General features: G+C 39.8%; 1 protein-coding gene and 1 long non-coding RNA gene across 3 annotated transcripts in view; one reads left to right on the top strand and one right to left on the bottom strand.

Annotated features, from left to right (window-relative positions):
* Positions 1–344: 344 nt before the first annotated feature.
* Positions 345–18,382, top strand: LOC129037213 (uncharacterized). The gene is made up of 4 exons (XR_010126424.1): positions 345–528; positions 8,466–8,549; positions 12,965–13,055; positions 18,163–18,382. It is a non-coding gene; the product is annotated as an uncharacterized LOC129037213 (long non-coding RNA).
* Positions 1,475–20,772, bottom strand: part of EFCAB14 (EF-hand calcium binding domain 14) — a 44,255-nt gene continuing 24,957 nt past the window's right edge. The window contains exons 5-11 of one of the 2 annotated variants that reach the window (XM_054489069.2): positions 18,116–18,226; positions 15,879–15,983; positions 14,643–14,834; positions 13,076–13,162; positions 10,775–10,886; positions 9,590–9,715; positions 1,475–4,940 (exon numbers count right to left, since the gene is read on the bottom strand). In XM_054489069.2, the coding sequence (XP_054345044.1) occupies positions 4,765–4,940; positions 9,590–9,715; positions 10,775–10,886; positions 13,076–13,162; positions 14,643–14,834; positions 15,879–15,983; positions 18,116–18,226 (909 nt within the window). In that variant the 3' untranslated portion in view covers positions 1,475–4,764. The remainder of the gene's footprint in view (positions 4,941–9,589; positions 9,716–10,774; positions 10,887–13,075; positions 13,163–14,642; positions 14,835–15,878; positions 15,984–18,115; positions 18,227–20,772) is intronic. The other variant, XM_054489075.2, reaches the window with a different exon arrangement.

Raw genomic sequence — 20,772 nt, 5'->3', positions numbered from 1 at the left:
CCAATATGAACTGGCACTGGAGGTTGGCTGTGGGGAGACACACTGAACCAGTACTTGTGGATGGACTCAATATCCCTCTGTTCAGTATTTAAAACAAAAATGTGTGCCAGGCCCTGGCCTAGGTACCCCAAGGCACTGGTGTTCTGTGGGATGTGAAGCACAGCTGCCACAAGAGTGATAGCTGCTGAGGGTACGTGAGCTATGTTTATTTACAGTGGCTATGTCACAGGCAAAATGAGTCATCACGAGCCCTGTGAGCCACACTGCACTATGAGCTGAAATGCATTCTTTGTTATTATCTATGATGTATGTAGCTCTTACGTGGTTGCCTCTTTACATTATTTCTAATAATTCACAAGAACACTGCCAAATGGATATCATGATCCTCCTCTTATGGATGAAGAGACAGGTTCCAAGGGCATATGCCATACCTTTCTTAGTTGCAGAGCCAGTTCTCAAATCTACATCTGCCTTGCATCAAAGTTACTGGTATGAAAGTTATTGATCATCAGTTGCTTGGCATCAAAGGTGCTGATCTTCCCACCATACGCCATAGTGCCCCTTCCCTAATGATACGTCCTGTTAGAAAACACTTGGTGAATGCTTTGGATTGTATGTAGGGTGTCATTAAGTTGGTCCATGAATTGGCTTGGAGGAAGGGCTGGTCAGTGAACTGCCTAAAATTATATGTAGACATATATCCATAGTTTTTACCTTTTCTACAGGAATCCATGTACCCCTCCCAAAAGTTAAGATCCACCACATGGGAATATTAATAATTTTTGTACTTCTGGAAATGGTTCTAAAAGGTGAGACAAAGATAATACTGCCCATTTGGCTCCAGTTTCGAGGTAAGAAAGCCCAGCTCTATCACAGGATATGTGTTTCTCCCTTTCCTTTTGGAAATGAACAAATCCTCTCACTATATTTGTAAATAACAAAAGCTTTATGTATAGTCATTCACATAATGACTGAGGGGGAAGGTCACCAGATTCTGTGTTGGGGGGAGGGGAGGAGGTATCCAGAATCTAGCAAACATGTAGAGTTATTTTTTTTCTGTGTGTGAAAAAGTTTTAGCTTGTGTATGACCCCTCTTTAGCAATGGATTTTAAGCTTTTTTTTTTTTTTTTTAAGGTGGTGGAACATTTATGGCAAACATGCTTTTATACTGACTCTCAAAAAGTAAAACAGGCCTAAGCGGAGCATCTCGGGTAGACACAGGCGCAGGGCTCACTCCTGCCTCACCTCGCCCCTCCCATCCTCTGGATGCATAAAGCCTGAACCCTGCAGCCTTTGCTTCTTCAGGCCAAATATTGCAGTCCTTAAGGCAGATTCTTAATTACTTTGGGCCCACCATGGGTTACTCCTTGCTTTCAAAAGGTGTAAGGCGTCCATAAAAATAGAAATCAAAGCAGATTTTTTTTTTTTCCCCTTAAAAATCGCAGGGGAGTGAGAGAGGCTTTAGTCAGACACATTGAGAGAAAAAGAAATTTTTTTATTTAGCTAAATGGCTGTGTTACTTATATGAAATATGCAAAGCTCAAATCAAGTCATGGAAACCCTGAATTCTCCCTAACAGAACCAAAATTGCTTATACATTACCAAAATAGCTTCACTAAAACAAAGTAGATTTAAATTTCTTAATATGAGAAAACAACAAGATAGGTTAGGTTCATATAACAAACAATACACGCTCTATAAAGTCTCAGGAATACCCAAATGTGTTCTGGTTTGGATATGAAAGAGGGACCACTTCTAGCTGGTATTGGTAAGCAAGCCAATGAGCTGTGCAGCAAACAAAACCTGTCACTAAAAACAACTCAACAGGCCATTATGAGTATGAGCCCATCACAGCCAAAATCCTCAACTGTGACCGGCAGGACCAGCAAGGAGGGGTGCTGAAGGAGTTATGAACAGCAACCATAAAGAAAGGAATCTCCAACAGAAGAGACAATGGCCAGCAGTAGGTGAAGGGAACCCATTCTTCAGCTCTGTTGCATCATACACATTCCTGAGGGTCAGGCACCTCTCTACCTTTTAGATGACACCACAGTCATCTGGAAGTCAGGTTTTCTCTTCTTTTGGTTCTTCTTTTTATATGCTACCTTTTTGCCTCTCTGATTTATGGGGAGGCTCTTTTAGTAAACATTATACAAGATAGTACAAGGCAAAAGAAAACAAGGACCAAGAAGCAGTGCTTTGAGTAACTTAGGAAAGCAGCAGTAGGAGCTGCCAGACTGAAAAGGTAAAAGGATTTAAAACCAAAACCAAAACCAAACTCACTATCCAGTCTTCCTCTCAGAGATGAGATATGGCTGGTGAGGCTTGACTACAGCTAAATACAAGTCACAGGCTCAGTAAGTTAAGACAACATACAAATAAAAGTCCCAAATTCACACTAAATAATAGGCTTATGGGATGCTTAAGCCAGTGTGCTCAACTCAGAAGAAAGGAGTTCAAGATACTCTACTTTTGCCTGGAAGATATGGTACTTTCTCAGGCAGGATGACAAAAATGTTCATAGATCTGAGAATGCAGTATAAACACCTCTGCCAAAGTTGGTAGGGGGAGAGGATGGTACTGTATACTGGCTCAGGGGTGATACTAGTCAGACAAGCACAAGGTAGGAAGAACAGAAGATAAACCAAAAAACAAAATGGATTTCTTCACGTATAGCTATCTGATGCAAGGGAAAAGTACACACAACAAAGAGTTAAGGTGTCTTCAAAATATCTGCCTTTGAATAAGAATTTGAAACTAAAAAGGACAAGCTACATTACCCTCAAGTATATTTCATATAAATCAGTTCTCAAAAAAATACTTTCCAGGTACAGACATACTATTTATGGTACAGTATATACAAATATAGCAGTATAATTCAATTTATTGCTAGAATTTTATTTGGTTGTTAGAAAATCTGTAAGGGTGTATATATATTAAAAAAAGGTGTGGGGTGAGAGTGGATGGAAGGCAGCCAGAAGGGTGACAGTTATTTTCAAGTTACCTAAAGTGCCAGGCTAATTTGCTTTAACCTTTCCAAGAAAGTGAAACTGAGCATAAGCTATAATGAGATAAAGGGACACATTCATGGGAAAAGACTTCATCTTGCTTTAACTAAATTTTAATACTTCTAGAAAAAAACTTAAGGTTAGTCAATACCAAGCTGAACATCACGTAAAGAAAAAAAACAGCCCTTAAATGTTTAAGGGTACTGGACTGTATCCATGGCTGACGGGCAACCTGAACAAAGTTAAAAAGGAAATGATCTCCACTAAAGAAGTCTGTGGCATGAAAGCTTTCTCTACTTTCTCCCTGACTTGGCCTATACCAAAGTTAAGTTTTTGTAGTTTTTTTTTCCTTTCGAGTTGTTGCCCAAAGACTGCTTCTAAGAACAACACAGCAATTCTAGACTCAACATACTGGAGACATGGAGGCATTATTCCTTTCAATCTAGGGATCTTTCATGCCAGGTCCACAGAAGCATTTAAAGGAAGTATTGTACCTGCTTGTATTAGATTTGAAAAACTTGCTACCACCATGTGAAGGCCCCAGCTCCAGGCCTGCCCTGCTATACTTTGGCATCCTTTGGATAGAAAGCCTCTGGCTACTTCTGAGCTGGTAATTGTAAGGAAACTGAATACTATTTCACGTTTCATCTCACAACCTTTTTGGCTTTAGTCATCCCCCAGAGAAACATATTAGGCTCTTGGTTAGCCTCTAGGTAAAATCTCAAGGGGTATGATTTTCTGGGTCAAAATTAGAAGCACAGCTCTCTTCTAAAGCTCTGGGTGGTCAGTGTGAGATAGTGGCTGGGGGAATTTAGCCCTGCCATTCAGAATGGAGATGGTACTGGTGGTGGGAGTCAGCTACGGCTTTAAGACAGACTTAAGTGTGTGGGTGGGGAAGGCAATCTAGCTCACTCAGCAGGGAAAATGGAACTCCCCAATGGATAACTTTTTATGCTCATAAACCCTGAAATAGTACTAAAAATGAGAAAAATCTCCAAGACTTCTCTGATTCCCAGGTTGGGATTAGCTGAGGGAATAGGAACAAAGAACCAGAATCCTACTTCCATGAGCCATGCCTGGAGTCAGTACTGTCTCCAGTGTCTACTCCCTGAAATCGGTTCCTCCAGCTACCAGGACAAACCCCCTGGCAGCGCCTGGGCCTTTGAGGGATGCCTTATGGAGACATGGATGCAGTTTCAGCTGCCACCCACACCAGATCAGCAATTTTTAATAAGTCATTTGTTCACATCCTGTTCAAAACCATTCTTCCTACTTTCCACACAATATGCACAATGCTTTCTTTCATTTAAATATTTACAAACAGAAAAGGCCTATCTTTTAAAGAAAAGACATTTTCTGAGTCTCTATAAAGTGCAGCTAATTTAAGGCAAATTTAAGTGAAATATAAAAGGTGGCTTATTCTCTCTATATATACATTTCCCAGCTTTAAAAGATAAGGTCTCCTCCCCTCAAAAAAAGGAAAGAGAAAAAAAGAGGGCTTTAATTTTTTTTCTGGCAATTTTAAAATGTAAGATCTTACTGGTTTTAGGAAATCATAGGTTTCTGAACATCATAAGTAAAATGGTCTTCTTCTTTAAAAAAATAACTTTATATAGCTTCTTCAAACAAGTTAAAAGGTGGCAAAGTATCTGCTACAGTAGTTTGGAGGACTAGAGGACTGATGGGTAAGTAAGGGTTGTTTTTTGTTAGGTAAATAGATATTAGGCAGTCCATTTCTAAAATATGCCTGATGAAGCTAGATACCTAAAGCTACCCTTAGCTCCAGGAATGAGTATCTTCCATCTCCATCGGAATCAAATGCTCTCAAGCTCTCTGGTTCTGGCATAGCAGAACCTAGGGAGGTCCAGATTTCCTGGTAGGTCAGCTTCCCATCCACGTCCTGGCCAGTCTTGCGGAATAAATCCTGAAGATCTGTCAAAAATGAATTACAAAAAATGTATATGTCTAAACATACAGCTAAATTTAGTTAAAAGTAGTCTCAACTGAATTTAAAACACTAAAAGAAAAGCTACTCCACAAATTTTGTCTCCAAATGGTAAAGTTTAGGATTTCACTAAATCAGGAAGACTAATTTTTGATCCCTTAAGAATATATTCAAAAAAAAAAAGGCTGGGTGCAGTGGCTTACGCCTTTAATCCTTTAATCCCAACACTCTGGGAGGGTGAGGCAGGAGGATTGCTTGAGGCCAGGAATTTGAGACCAGCCTGGGCAACACAGTGAGACACTGCCAAAGTAGAAGCAGTGACAGATAATCGCAGGAGAATGAATGGTCTCATCTTCTCTCGGTCCAGCGTCTTCCCTTTAGATTTTCCTGAATTTATTCTTATGTTGGGTGAAAAGGAATGCAGAGGCCTAATGAGTTATGTGATAGGAGCTAGCTCATAAAACAAGACTGTGGCATATTGTGAGATTTCTTGTTGGATGGCTGAGTGGAGACTGGAGGAATGACTTGGAAGCCCATAAAACAATCCCAAACACTCATAGCTTTCTCAGTTTTGACATGAAATCCAAAGCTCAAAGAGGAAAGTAACTTGCCTACGGTCATGTAACTCTTAAGTGGAATAGAATACAAATTTCTTTTTTTTTTTTTTTGAAGCTAAAGTCTCACTCTGTCGCCTAGGCTGGAGTGCAGTGGTGCGCTTGGTTCACTGCAACCTCTGCCTCCCGGGTTCAAGCGATTCTTGTGCTTCAGCCTCCTGAGTAGCTGGGATTACAGGCGCCCGCCACCACACCCAGCTAATTTTTTTTTTATGTTTAGTAGAGACGGGGTTTCACCATGTTGGCCAGGCTGGTCTTGAACTCCTGACCTCATATGATTCACCCACCTCGGCCTCCCAGAGTGCTGGGATTACAGGCGTGAACCACCATGCCTGTTTTTTTTTTTTTTTTTTTTTTTTTGGTGGAGTCTCACTCTGTCACCCAGGCTGGAGTGTAGTGGTGTGATCTTGGCTCACTGCAACCTCTGCCTCCCAGGTTCAAGCTATTCTCCTGCCTCAGCCTCCTGAGTAGCTGGGATAACAGGTGTGCACCACCAGGCCTGGTTAATTTTTGTATTTTTAGTAGAGATGGGGTTTCACCATGTTGGCCAGGTCTCTAACTCCTGGCCTCAAGTGATCTGCCCACCTCAGCCTCCCCAAAGTGCTAGGCCACCACACCTGGCCTAGAATACAAATTTCTTATGACCTAGTCCAGTGCTCTTTCTACTATGTGACACTTGTCTCTCTGGATCCAGAAATTAAGCAGCTCAAGAACCAGTGACTCAAAAGTGTAATGAGATACCATGTCATAATCACTAGGATGGCTATAATGAAAAAAGACAGGCCTTACCAAGCGTTAGGGAGGATGTGGAGAAAGTGGATTGAACCCTCATACATTGCTGATGGGAATGTAACATGGTACAGCCACTCTGGAAAAGTGTAGGAGTTCCTCAAAAAGTTAGGGCTATCATATGACCCATTAATTCCATTCCTAGGTATATACTCAAGGTAAATGAAAACATAAAAACTTGCGCATGCATGTTCATGGCAGCATTATTCTTAATAGCCCAAAAGTGAGAACAATCGAAATGTCCATCAACGGATGAACAGACCAAAATGTGTTAGGTCAACAGAATGGAATATTATTCAGCCATAAAAAGGAATGAAGTACTGGTACATGCTCCAACATGAATAGACCATAAAAACATTATGCTAAGTGAAAGAATCATATTGAAAGAAAAAGCACACACAAGGCCACATACTGTATGATTCCATTTATGTGAAACACCTCAAATAGGCAAATCTATAGAGATAATGGTTAAGAGACTAGTGGTTGCTGGGGACTGGCAGGAGAGGGGACTGGGAGTGACTGTTTAATGGGTACAGAGATTCTGTGCAGGGTGATGAAAATGTTCTGGAATTAGATAGTGGTGATGGTTGCATGACCTTGTGAATATACTAAAAAACACTGGATTAAATGCATTTTAAAAAGGTGAATGTTATGGTATGTGAATTGTATTTCAATAAAAAAGAAGAACCAGAGGAATTATCTCTCCAAAGTGCATGCTGTCTACTTTTTAAAAATCAGTAAAAAGAAAAAGAGCAATATTACCAGTTGATCTGTATCTTTTTTATTTCAATGGCAATATTGAGCCAAAATGATTAGAGAATGTCTATCAATAGTTTCTTCTGGCGTTTTCTCAAGGGCCTCATCACAAACACTTAGGAAGGTCAGTTGTATACATAACTTTTTTTTTTTTTTTTTGAGACAGGGTCTCCCTCTGTCACCCAGGCTAGAGTGCAGTGGCATGAACACAGCTCATTGTAGCCTCAAACTTTCAGGCTCAGGCTATTCTCCCAAGTAGCTGGGATTACAGGGTGTGTGCTACCACGCCTGGCTAATTTTTGTATTTTTTGTAGAGATGGGATTTCCCTGTGCTGCCCAGGCTGGTCTTGAACTCCTGAGCTCAAGCCATCTGCCTGCCTTGGCCTCCCAAAATGCTGGGATTACAGGCATGAGCCACTGCACCTGGCTGTATATATATAACATTTAAAAAATACTTGTGTCCCCATAATCAAATAGAAGATTTAATCTCTAATACCAAAGAAGGTCAATGAGCTTTATGTTTCTTTAAAAATCTTCCCAAATTCCTTTAATTTCATCATTTATTCCACACCATACCTAGGTAAAATAGGCCTCTTGATGTTTGGTATTCAGGAAGAATAAAAATAGCTTGAAGGGAGGGAAAACAGTTGCAGTGCAAGGTCCAGACCATCAAGGAGCTCCTATAAACAAGCTTCTGAATAGGGCCCTACTCTCACTCCTACAATAGGTGCAGCAATGCAGCTAATAAAATATCAAAAGCTCTCTGAAAGGCAGGAAAGCAGTAGGACACTTGTTCCCAATGCCTTACACCAAGTGGCTAGCTGAAGAATCCTGTTTTTTTTTTTTTCTTTTTCTTTGTGGCATGAATTTATACAACATGCCACACTACGCACTTGGTAGCAGTATTCAAATAAAAATATGATTGCTGCCTCAGGTCATTCCAAAAGTGTAGTCATCCAAAAGTATTTAAGGCCTATGCTGAGGACTGAAGCACGAATGTTAAGACTGCTATTCCTTAATCTGACCTAAAAGCTTTCCCCCATTCATTCTCATCAAATATTGATGTAACAATGGAAAGTGGCAGGAAGCTTGTGTTCCCATTAAACACAACACTTTCCCTCCTCCCCAGAAAACAGAAAAAAAAAAGGTCAGGAACAGGGAAGAAAAATAATCACATTTAAATGGTGATATAAAAATTTAAGTCTTCTATGCTTTAAGCATTTAATTGCAATGTGTAGGTAACTCATTCATTTATTTAACAAATATTCAGGAGTACCAGGTACTGTGCTAGGGGCTGGGAGTAAACAAGACATAGTCCTTACCCATAGGAAGTTATATTTTGTATCTCCCCAGGAAATTCCAACAGAGTGACATGTGCTAAACGGGGGCAAACAAAATTTAAGAGCACACAGGAGGAGCCTAAACCAGTCACAGGAGGTAAGGAAATGTTCCTGGTAGAATGGTATCTAGGCTAAAGAGAAGAGCCAGAGGAAGGTGGGGTGGACAGGAGCAAGTCATTTGCCAGGCAGCCAGCTAATACAAAATCAGGAGGCACTAAACATCACCATGAGGGATAGAACATGCACTGCTGGAAGCAATGCAAACACATTTTTCTGTGAATCATATCCTTTGTACTAATATTTTGCTGATTTTCAGTAAAAGGGCCCTTCATTTTTGGAGGGCCCTGACAAACAGGGTCAACTTTTACTTTATTTTACTAATCTCATGGTATTGTATTTGCTTTTATGCCTTCTCCATTAGACTATAATATCCCTGAAGAAAGAAAATGAGACCATATCTTATACTGTATTCTTATTGCTTAGCACTAGGTTTAATGAGGCACTCAGTGAATGAAGACCCTAAAAAACATTAACAGAAAGACAATATAGTACACTGGTTAAAAGTGCAAGCTTTGGCTAGGTGAGTTGGTTTGTGCTTGTAATCCCAGCACTTCAGTAGGCCGAGGCAGGCGGATCACTTGAGGTCAGGAGTTCAAGACCAGCCTGGCCAACATGGTGAAACCCTATCTTTACTAAAAATACAAAAAATTAGCCGGGCGTGGTGGCACACACCTGTCATCCCAGCTACTTGGGAGGCTGAGGCATGAGAATTGCTTAACCCTGGGAGGCAGAGGTTGCAGTGAGCCCAGATTGTGCCACTGCACTCCAGCCTGGGGGTCTAAAAAAAAAAAGTAGAAGCTTTGGCATCAGACTGTCTTGGTTTGCATTCTGTTTCAACCAATTATTTGCTGTGTGGACTTAGGCAGTTTCCCTATCAGTAAAATGGGTATAATACATAAATACTTCTGTTCATGGGATGGTTATCAGGATTATATGACATAATGCCTATCAAGTATCTGGCACTTGATATCTGCTCAATAAATGTTAGATCATATACATTTTTGACAAGTGAAAATAAACACTAAAAAGTTATTACTTTGAACATTCCCATTACTACCCCGTGGTATAAAAATTTACCTTCAGTGCTAGAAACTCCTGGTAGGGAGATAGGTCTTAGTTGGGCAGCTTTCTCAACTGGGTCTCCAAGAAACTGTGAAAATTTTGGCAATGCTGATGGCTTTGATGTGAAACTCTCTACTTGCTCTGTAACAAATACATATGGTTTTATTTAGTATTATTGAATCTAACACCAAATTAGTATCGAAGGTCACCTTTTAGGAAAATTGGATATACAATTAATTTAGAGAATCATTTGAAGATTAAGTAGCATAGTGACTATGTGAAGTTAAAGGCTTGGATTGAGACATATTTGCGGGCAAGGGAACACCAATCAGTATTATATTACATTAAGGTTTGCAGCAGCAGTCCCATTAGAAGATCTTACAGTACAAGCTAGCATTAAACATGTTTAGATGGTAAGAGCTTAAGCTGTCAAGTGACAAGAACACAGTGGCTAGATATCAAAGATCTTGACATCCTGGGAGATGTGCTTTAAACCCAGTCTAGGGGTATGTGCCACCCCCTAAGCTGGTGCTAAGAGTGCAACCATAAGATGATGTAGCACAATGTTAGGACAAGGCATCCCACCACAGTTCTGTCTCCTACCTAAAGGAGAATTCAAGAGAGCTTGTACTGCTTTTCTAAAATAGAAAAATACTTGTGTGGGGAAAGGGTCAAAGCTAACACAGTCCAGTGCCTTGGTTATGTCCTCACAGGGTCTAAATCAGTGGAGGCTAATGTATCTGCTAATATTGATTAGACAGGTCCATACCTAAAGCCAAACACCCTTCCAACCCAAAGATCCCATTATTATTTTTGTTAACGATTTTCAGGACAAATATTTATTTTTAAATACATGTTATGCACTTACAGAAAGGAAAAGACTCCCATAAACAACTTTTAGGGCTGGTTTAATATACGCTATGACAGTAACATTTTTGCCTATAATTGGATGCAGACAGCATGGAGAATTCTATTTCCAGCTAAACATTACCGATTCTTCTCTTAATAGACTAGAGTACAAATCATGTACAAAATGGGCCTTTTCTAAATGGAAGCAAAGTGTATCAGCTTCATCTCGGTGCGTTCAGGCATCACTCGCTTGGTGCGATCAGTACTGCTGGAACACCTTCCCTGCTCCCCGTGTGGGAGGCAAGCTGCTCAAGCCTCCATGAAATATTAAGAAGCCGGCTCTGCTCTCACCTTCATTGGCGGTCTCTGGAGGCCTGTTGCTCTCAGGTTTGTTTGTAAGAGCACTGATCAGCTGGAGTTTCTCTCTTAGCTTGGATACCTGAGAATTTGAACTATCTTCTTTCTGCCCAAAACAAAGATTACAGAAGGTTTAAGGTGGTAGTAAGACTTCATCTAAGTGTCCACTGTATTCCCAGAGCCTGTTTAGCATGTAGTGTTTGACCCTCAGTAGGTTCCCTATAAAGACAATAAAAGAATGAATCAACATATACTGGTGATGTCTTTGGTTCTCAGCACTGATAAGTATCTTGCTGGATTTGAGACCATTAAGGGAACATTATGCTACAGATGATCTGATTCACTGTGAACATTTGGCTGATGGGGGAAGGAAAGCATGTGTCAGCAGTAAAGGAAATGTACCCTTGCTCAGGTGCCTATGCGACACCCATTTCCTAAATGAGCAGGATCTTATTTTCTAGGAGCTATTTCACACTAACTAAATAACTTTCTGAAATATCTTGCTTCACCTTGTGACTAGACCACGTTAGGCAGAATTTCATGCTCTTACCACCTTACGAAAAGAAGCAACTGAACAAAAACAAACCACAAGTTTTCCCCTGATCTTTCCTCTGTTTCTCCCTGGTGATAAGTCAACTGGTGGCAGAAACTGTTAGGACATAAAGAAGGAGCTGTAATATTTCTAATTCAAAGTCTTGCTTGCTCATATCTTTTAAAAAAGTTTTTTCCCCCATACTCTGCCTTATTCCCAGGAGTATCAAGAGTGGCATATACAAATACATTTAATTATAAAAAGAGAGACATCTGGTTTCTATGAGGCTCGTTTCTAACTGCTTAGACGAGTGTGAAAGGTCCTGATCCTATGTTTAATTAGAACACCAACTCATTACACATTTATTTTATTAACTATTATGATTTACTTTTCTTGTATAAGTAATTATTATGTATTTACTTATCTTGCCCCTATCTTATTTCTACTCTAATAGTTACTGTACAGTAGTTCACTCAGTTTATTTAGGGAGCTAAAATATGAACACATGTAGTGAAAACTAGGTACTAAATGTTTGAAGAACTAATGGTAAGGAGAAATTGGTTAGGATGTTTGGATGAGGTAGGACAAAGGAACTGATACCCTGGGATGACAGTTAAAAACAAAAAAGGCCTGAAAGTAAAGCCAAGATGAAATTTATGTACATGTGTGTACTAGTGTGTTCTGACATTTATTGTTAAAATGTGAACTGTGGCTGAAATGGCTACTATTTTCTAACAGAAATCACCTATTAGTTTTTTTGTGCTCAAAATTTACATCTGGCTCTTAAGTTTTTCTGTCTTCTCTAGGTGAGGTTTAAAAAAAATCTGCAGAAGCAGTTAGAAAACTCAACAAAAGCTTAGCTTATGATGCATTAAAACCTTAATATATTGTGACTTTATCTAGATAATATAAAACTATTAAGGAAGTAAAAATAAAGATGGAAAGCACTACATCAAAAGCTGCCTTTACTGTGTGGTTCCAGTTCAAGTTCATTTTCTCTGAACCTCAGATCTTCCCAACTTCTCAAACATAATATGCATTTGAGATGGTAATTTAGTCACTTGGTCATAATCTTCCTGGCTTTTCCTTTATCTTAGCCCAGAGTTTAGCACTCTAATCAGAGAATACTGTAATCACACTTTCTTTCCTGGAATATCAAAGCATATCATAGATTGCTTGTCTTGACAGTATGTCTGGGAAGAACAAAAAAGGGGAATGTACAAGGTGAAGGGAACTGGCTGAGGTTTAAATGGACTATGAATACATTGAGATTGCAATATAAAAATAGGAAATAAATTTTAGATTAGACACCATTTTTGATTATCTATGCTTCTGTCCCCCATCATTAGTACAGATAACTTACTGTCTTAGTGTAAAAGTCATTTCCTTAGGGAAGCCTTCTTGATCTTATCATATCCTGTATTTGTCCTTTATAATACTTATCATACTCATGATTCATGACCTGTTCAATTATGTGTTAATGATTTTCTGACTGACAGGACTTTGAGCTCCACCAGAATAGGGGTCACACGTCTGCCTTGCTCACTATGGTCCCCCCAGCTCCTATTAAAGTGTTTGGCACAGGGTAGGTGCCTAAAAAAGTATTCATTTATTCACTAATATACTAATTTACTAATTGCTTTGTTTTGAAGTTTCAGCACATGAGAACAAAAGTACGCCCTTTGAAAAAGTAGCAGTAGATCAAAAGCACAGAGATGCTGCTGCATTTACTTTTACTTCAGGGTAAGCCTCCCATTATTTACCTTTATGCTTTGGATTTTTACTGTATCTGTTCTGTTGGTGACTTGATCCAAAGACTCTCTTTTCAGAGTGGCAGATCTATCACCCATCTTAAAGGGCAAAACAAAAACAAACAAACAAACAAAGGGAAGATTAAAGGCAAACATTAAAACTTGAACATCTAGCACTTTTAAACAAATTGGTCAAACTTATTTAAAGGATCTCAGAACACTCTCAACAGAAATTGCAGAGGAGTGGGAGATGGCAGGAGAGAGGGAGAAAGGCCAGAGAGACAAAGTTGAAACTAGTGCTTCTAGCTGTTTCAGTCACAAACTTTAAGGCTTTGAAGGATAAAAGGTGGTAGAACTTTTACTCAAAATACCATGCTGAGTATGATGCTGCCCTAAGAAACAGCAGGACAGATGGATACTATTACCTATTTTCTCTGCTGGAGAAATATAAAGTAGGGGGAGAGGGCAGAGACAGTAAAGAGAGTTTAGGAGTGGTTAAGTTTTCACAATAAGCCTTGAAAACTTTCAAGGCATAATACTCATCATCCAAAATTCTTAGCCAACCTAGTTTAGCTGAGTTCAAAAGGGCTTTGTAAAATAAAGCTCCTTTAGTCTTCACAGCTTTGTAGTAAATTATACACCCCTGTAAAGCAGGAGGGGGAACAGGTCTTCCCACTCCACCCTTCAAAGCCAAGTCCAGGCAACTTCCCAAGGCTCCACCGTGGCAGAGCCAGTTCAAATGCTGCTTTCCATGAACCAGAGTTTGACTTTATTTGTGGGCTTGCTTCCAGCTTTGGTGGTTACTTGAATTTATGGCACAATTTCCTGTATTTGGTTTCTATTTTTAAATATATGCCTGTGTCTTTGCTATATGAAATCTTTAAGGGTGGGGGCTGCAGTTATTAAAAAAAAGAATCCATGTGGATCCCTGCACCAAGTTTATGTGAAACTGCACATTTTATTCACAACAATATGAAAACCAGTAAACCGTGCACAGTCTGCCAGCATCAGTGACTTAGTAGGTCAGTTTCCTTACATGTAAAATGAGGAGGTGAACTCAACGACCTCTTAAGCTGGGGAGCTGATCTGACCTGATCTGTTTCCTGACATATGCAAAAGGTTCCCTTTAATATATAGACAGCAGGATAAATATGAAAGCCAAGTTCAGGCTTAAAGAAATGATAAAAGATTTTTGGTTACTATCATTTTCATGGCTCCCACTCCTAATAACTTAAAAAAGAAAAGACCCAGAAGGCCCTTGGAAACACATGCCAGCACTTCCCTACCAGATGGCGCACCGGTAACATGACAGTAGCCTTGTCATCTCTGCCAACAACTTGTGGTGAGGCCTTGGTAAGCGACTCGACCTCTCCACATCTCCCTCTCCAAATCAGGACAAACACTGCCTGGCCATTCACATCACACAGCTAGTGTGAGGATTAAATGAGACACGGATTAAGCACAGCACAAATGTGTAGCCTCTCAAATATGCCAGAAGGCTGTTCTCAAAAGGTGGTAGAATGTCATCCATGCACAGACAAAACACATTGCATGTCACAAAAGATCAGAAAAGGCTTACCATATTGAAGGACAGGTTTGCTTTCTTTTCTACCTTGCTCATAGCAACCACAGCGCTTTCTATCAGGTTGACTCTCTGGGTAAGATTACTGACTGTCTCGTTCATTCCCTCGAGTTTAAGATCATTCTGTCTCTGGTACCCCACTAGGGCACTGTTTACCTCCTCTAAAGAGTTGTGAAGGTACAGGATATCCTAGAGTGGAAATAAATAAAGTTATGGAATCCACTAAAGACATAAATTAGACAAGCAGGCCAGCAGCACCGAACAACCATTACTATGTCAAGTACTGAAGTAAACTCCTTTTCCTGGTTTTGACCATCAATCGTCTGTCTTTGCTTTGTCCCTCACACTCTAAATTGCTCCTTTTGGAATTGTTTGGCCTCAGCTAGACAGGAGGGGGAAAGAGGGAAGAGGCCTACCTACATGATTCACTCTTTGGTCCTAGAAAGCTGAGAGCTTGGGAATTAATTTCCCCAATGTTTACCTCACCTGCTGGCGGAAAGCCTTGCTGGGTTATTAACTGAAAGGTCCATTAACCTAATTTGTCAGAACAAACCTACCTCAGGAACAATACCAGTTACTGAATTGGCTCATGTAACAAAACCACAACAAGTAGTGCATTGTTTAGTATAAGATTCAATTATTTTTATTGACATCCTCCAGTACTGATTGCTACTTTAAAAAGAATGATAACTATAGGTTTTAAAGGGCATTAAACTCAGGACAGGAATTCTTCTTAGTGAAGACTTCCTCTATTCTCTTTAATGTGATTCTGAACTCAATAGTCTTTTTTCCCCCTCTTGCCTTTTCGTCTTTAGACTTTAGAAAATCCTGATTTTTCAAGGATATGCTTTCTAACATTCTTAGAATTTACTGTGGCTCAAAATAGCCATCACTCTGGATTACTTTGCTATCCATTCATCTTTAACCTGCCCAGATAGCTATTTTTTCATAAAGAGTTTCAGGATAATCTGCTCATTCTATGTCTTTCAAGATAAGAAAAGGAATTTACTCCACTGACTGACATGCAGGGAAAAACTGCAAAGCACCAAAGAAGGGAAAGGACAGCAATATGGATACCCAAGATACCAACACACATTTCTCTCTGCTCAGCTCCCAGGCAGGCAAATAAATACAGGAGGCACCTGCTGAGACACCAAACACTAAGCCCAAACTATCTGGCTGCCTCTGCAGTGCACTGTGGTCACAGGGAGTTAAGCCAGAGATAAAAAGCACCTGTTTCAAATTCTCACTGTGGGTTTTATTGTCAAGTTCTGATGTGGCTGAAGGTGATGGAATGATCTGGTTGCTTCCAGGAGTCTCCTTCAAGAAGTGCTGATTCTGTCAAGAGGAAAGAAGTTTAGTATAGGCAACAAGGAATTATTAGGTCTACTTAACTATCTGAGATTGTCCTAGAACATTCTAGCCTCCCCCAGAATGCATCCACAGATTAATCAGTAAGTATTGCCAGGGAATGTACAGGCTAACCAGTCCCATGCTAGGTTCTGAGAGAACCCAGCTTGAGCATGCGCTAGGCCAGCAGCACCAAGATTATATCAGGGAACTGAGATCCTCCTAGTCTATTTCTCAATCTCTTAAAGGAATGAACCCTCTAGAAACCATTTCTCCTTTGCCCCATTGCCTGTACTCCCAGAGAAACTACAGCATCACTGTAATTTTCCAGGGACCAACTCAGTCTCAACCTGGGACAGTGTCATTGTTTCCACTGGACTCAAGAGCTTTGACATTAAAAAGGCAGCCAGTCATGTAACCACTGGCTTTGGGCATTTAGCATAACCACCAATCATGTGCATTATTAGTTTTTTCCTTATAGCATTATGCTAAGTAAGACGTATGTTTGAGGGTTATATTTCCTTTCCCATTCCCTTCCCACTGCTCAAATTTCTTTCCAGAGACTGAAGTATAACATGTTTATATACACTTTTCCTTTAGTGAGGAAAACTTTGCATGGCTTAACCCTCCAGAACCCATAACTATGACTTATCCAGCATAAAGAATGACAGTAGGAGGATTACTATTGGCAGCTATGGAAATTTAAAAGAAGCAGATTTAATTATAACAGAATGTAACTGGTGAAAATAAGTTGTTTTCCTTGAAATCTGAAATCAACCCTGTTTTTATAAGAAAACCAAAAGGCAACAATAAAGAGAAAAGGAGGAGAGAAGGAGGGGGGAATCCATGGATCTAGAAAGCAGGAATTTTTTTAGTTAGGAAAAATTATTTTAGAAAATAGTGAATTACTTGAGAGCATAATCAAGATATTAAAATAATAAAAGAATTGCTGAATTAGAGGGGTCTTTGTTACTATGGGTCACACAGTTACTCAGTGGCAGTTAGAACCAGAACCAGGGGTCTGGACACCCAGATCAATGTTTTTTCCTCTGGGTTAGCCCCACTAAGTAACAGTGAGGTGTGCCAGTCCTGAAGAAAATGGAAAAAAACTCTCTTCTAGAGCTCTCTAATATAGCCCAGGTCTCCTTGGTACAAACTTCCCAATTTAAACTTGGAATTCTGAAGCCTGCAAAGAGCAGGTGGGGGTCGGGGGCAGATCCAGAAATTGGCAGAGAGACTAGGGAACTTTTGTGTGCCTTGAATAGTCCTGATTTCAGATGAGTTACACATAACTCATCTCCCCAGCAAGATGGCAAGGGCTGCACCATCCTTTTTTACTCTTCATAAATCCTTCATGGGGCTGTCACACATTAAGTGATTAATTAAGGTCTCCAAATGACTGCAGACAGCTTACATCTGCAGCAGCACTAAGTGATCCAGAGATATTTGAAAACAATTCCTAGGCACTGGAGGGGTTTGCTTCTGTCAGTTATCTGTTGCTGCCTAACAAATTATCCCAAAGCTTTGTGGCTTAAAACAACAATTAAGTATTTCTCATGATTCTGTGGGTTGACTGGGCTCAGCTGGGGGTTGAGGGATGGAGGTGGTGCTGTTCCATGTGTTGTAGGCTGCTTTTAACTGACAGCCTGGCTGGAGCTGGAACATGCTACACAGCCTGCCTTTCATCCATGAGCACATGTTTCAGCATTTGGGAGTCTAAGAGCCTTGCTCAAATTCCTGATGCACAGAATAGTGAGAAATAATTACTTGTTTTAAGCCACAAACTTCTGGGGGTGCTTTGTTATGCAGTAATAAACAATGAGACACTTTTCCACTTCCCTTTCCTTCTTTTCCATTTTCTGTCCTACCCATTCCATCCTCAGGAACTGTGTCTTATTACCTTACCTCCTCCAGTACTATGTTTGCAAAAGATTTGGTTTTTAATTCTATCTACCATAATTGCTTTATTAATAAATTGTAGAACAATCAATGTATACTGCTTATTAGATCTTTTGAACAGATGCATAGCAGGGCCTTTTCAGATTAGTGGAAAGTTGGCATTGTGACTCTTACACAAAAAAGGGTGAGCAGGAGCATGCTGACTTGCTGGGTCTCCTTACCATATCACTCCGCAGTAATTCCAGCGTTTTCTTGTGTTCATCCACAGTTTTCTGTAGTGCTTCCACAGCAAGATGGACGCTGTTTAAAGTATTGCCAATGGAAGCTACACTCTGAACGGAAACATATAGGAAGGTGTAAAAACGCTTTAAGAGACAACGGACATGCAATAAACTGTACATATTCAAAATGTATAATTTGAATGTTTTGACACATAAACAATTGTGAAACCAGTATCACAATCAAGATAATAAACACTCATCACCTCTAAAAGTTTCGTCATGACCCTCTGTAATCACTCCCTCGCCGATCGTTCCCAGGCAACCACTGATCCACTTTCTGTCACAATAAATCAGTCTTCATTTTCTAGATTTTATATAAGTAGAACCAGTGAGCAAGTAGTGCTTTTTAAAGTGTGGCTTCTTCTACTCAGCAGAATTGGGATTCATCCATGTTGAGGCTACTTGGCAGGCTGCCGAGCAGCATTCCATTGTGTGGCTCTATCACAGTTTCTCTCTTGCCCTGCTCATGGACATTTAGGCTGTGTTCAATATTTGACTATTACAAATGAAGCTGCTATAAACATTCATGTTCAGGTCTTTATGTGGACTTATAGTCATTCCCCTTTATCATATGCTTTCTAATCGCCATAATACCCAGCAGGTGAATGGCTGATCATATGGCAGATCTATGCTTCACTTGTTAAAAAACTGCCCAACAATGTTCTAAAATGGTTATGCCATTTTACATTCCCACCAGCAGGGAATGAGAGTTCCTGTTACTCCATATCCTCACCAATATTGGTACAGTCATTCTTTTCAACTTTAGCCATTCTAATGGAGGTATATATTGTGATTTTAATTTACATTGCCCTAATGAAACACTGCCCTAATGAAAATCGGTGTTTCTAATTATTTCAAATATCTTCAAACTATGATTCCATGTAGTGTATACTGAGATAATTAACAGGATCTCTCTCTCTCTCTCTCTCTCCATCAATCAATCAAACAAGTAATTTTCTTAATTTAAATGATTTTTCCTAGAGGAAAACCAAATCTTCCCTAAAGAAAAAATATTAGTTCATAAATCTGGAACCCAGGAATAAGGTTCTCTCACAAACTGCCTCTGTCAATCCCTGCTGTGGGCAGGCAGATGGCCAAGCTAACACAGTAGACTGCCACTTGTTAGGAGCAAAGGACACTTTGAGCAAAAGTGGGAGGGAACCATATCTGGCTTTGGGAAACTCAATACTGCAGAGATGAAAGAAAAGTAGAATCCTGTCAGCAACCACTGAATAGAGATATGAGTAGTGGCTTACTTTGCTTTCATTAGCCCTAAAAAGCCCAAGTGGACAGGGAACTTGGAGGGAACATCTAAAAGGGTGTTACTATTCAGTGAGTTTTAGCCTTTTCAAGACATGCTGACAGTTTCATAGTGCCAAATTAGTATTTTTAACCAAGGTCATTTTTATTACACTGATAGCCAAGAATCCAAGAGAACATGAGATGACGTTAAAAAAAATTACATGAGATACAATAAAGTTAGGTATTTGGGATGACCTACCATTTCAAAACTGAGCCACTTGAAAGAAACACAGTGCATGGCATTATAAACACACAGATTTGCAAAGAGACAACACACTGGGTAAAAGTATCTAAGCCAGTTTGCTATCTATGTAAGCTCTGTTGCTATCTATGTAAGCTCTGAATGCCTGTTACAAAAGCTACAGGCATTCAAAGACACCTACTGTTTGTGAATCCAATCCTCACTGGCTGGATGTATGAGCCCATTAGGATGCCAGAAGATAGTAAGCTCTTGTTTAAGGATTTTTTTTTCTTTTTTCTTTTTCCCCTAAGGAAGCAGCTGACAGAGCCCTGTGAACTCTGGAACAAAACTCTGAAACTAGTATTCCCATCAACTGCAAAGTGCCTGGTACATACTGGAGGAAGTTCCACAAATGTTTATTGAATGAATAAATTCAAGAATAAACCAGTTTCCTTTTCTGGTACCAAAACAGAGATATAGACCAATGGAACAGAACAGAGCCCTCAGAAATAATGCCACACATCTACAACCATCTGATCTCTGACAAACCTGACAAAAACAAAAAATGGGGAAAGGATTCCCTATTTAATAAATGGTGCTGGGAAAACTGGCTAGCCATATGTAGAAAGCTGAAACTGGATCCCTTCCTTACACCTTATACAAAAATTAATTCAAGATGGATTAAAGACTTAAACGTTAGACCTAAAACCATAAAAACCCTAGAAGAAAACCTAGGCAATATCATTCAGGACATAGGCATGGGCAAGGACTTCATGTCTAAAACACCAAAAGCAATGGCAACAAAAGCCAAAATTGACAAATGGGATCTAATTAAACTAAAGAGCTTCTGCACAGCAAAAGAAACTACCATCAGAGTGAACAGGCAACCTACAGAATGGGAGAAAATTTTTACAATCTACTCATCTGACAAAGGGCTAATATCCAGAATCTACAAAGAACCCAAACAAATTTACAAGAAAAAAACAAATAGCCCCATCAAAAAGTGGGCGAAGGATATGAACAGATACTTCTCGAAAGAAGACATTTATGCAGCCAACAGACACATGAAAAAATGCTCATCATCACTGGCCATCGGAGAAATGTAAATCAAAAC

This window comes from Pongo pygmaeus, chromosome 1 (assembly GCF_028885625.2).
Source record: "Pongo pygmaeus isolate AG05252 chromosome 1, NHGRI_mPonPyg2-v2.0_pri, whole genome shotgun sequence".
NCBI lineage: Eukaryota > Metazoa > Chordata > Mammalia > Primates > Hominidae > Pongo > Pongo pygmaeus.
Note: the sequence above shows the minus strand (reverse complement) of the source record. Positions and strands in the feature narration are given on the sequence as shown.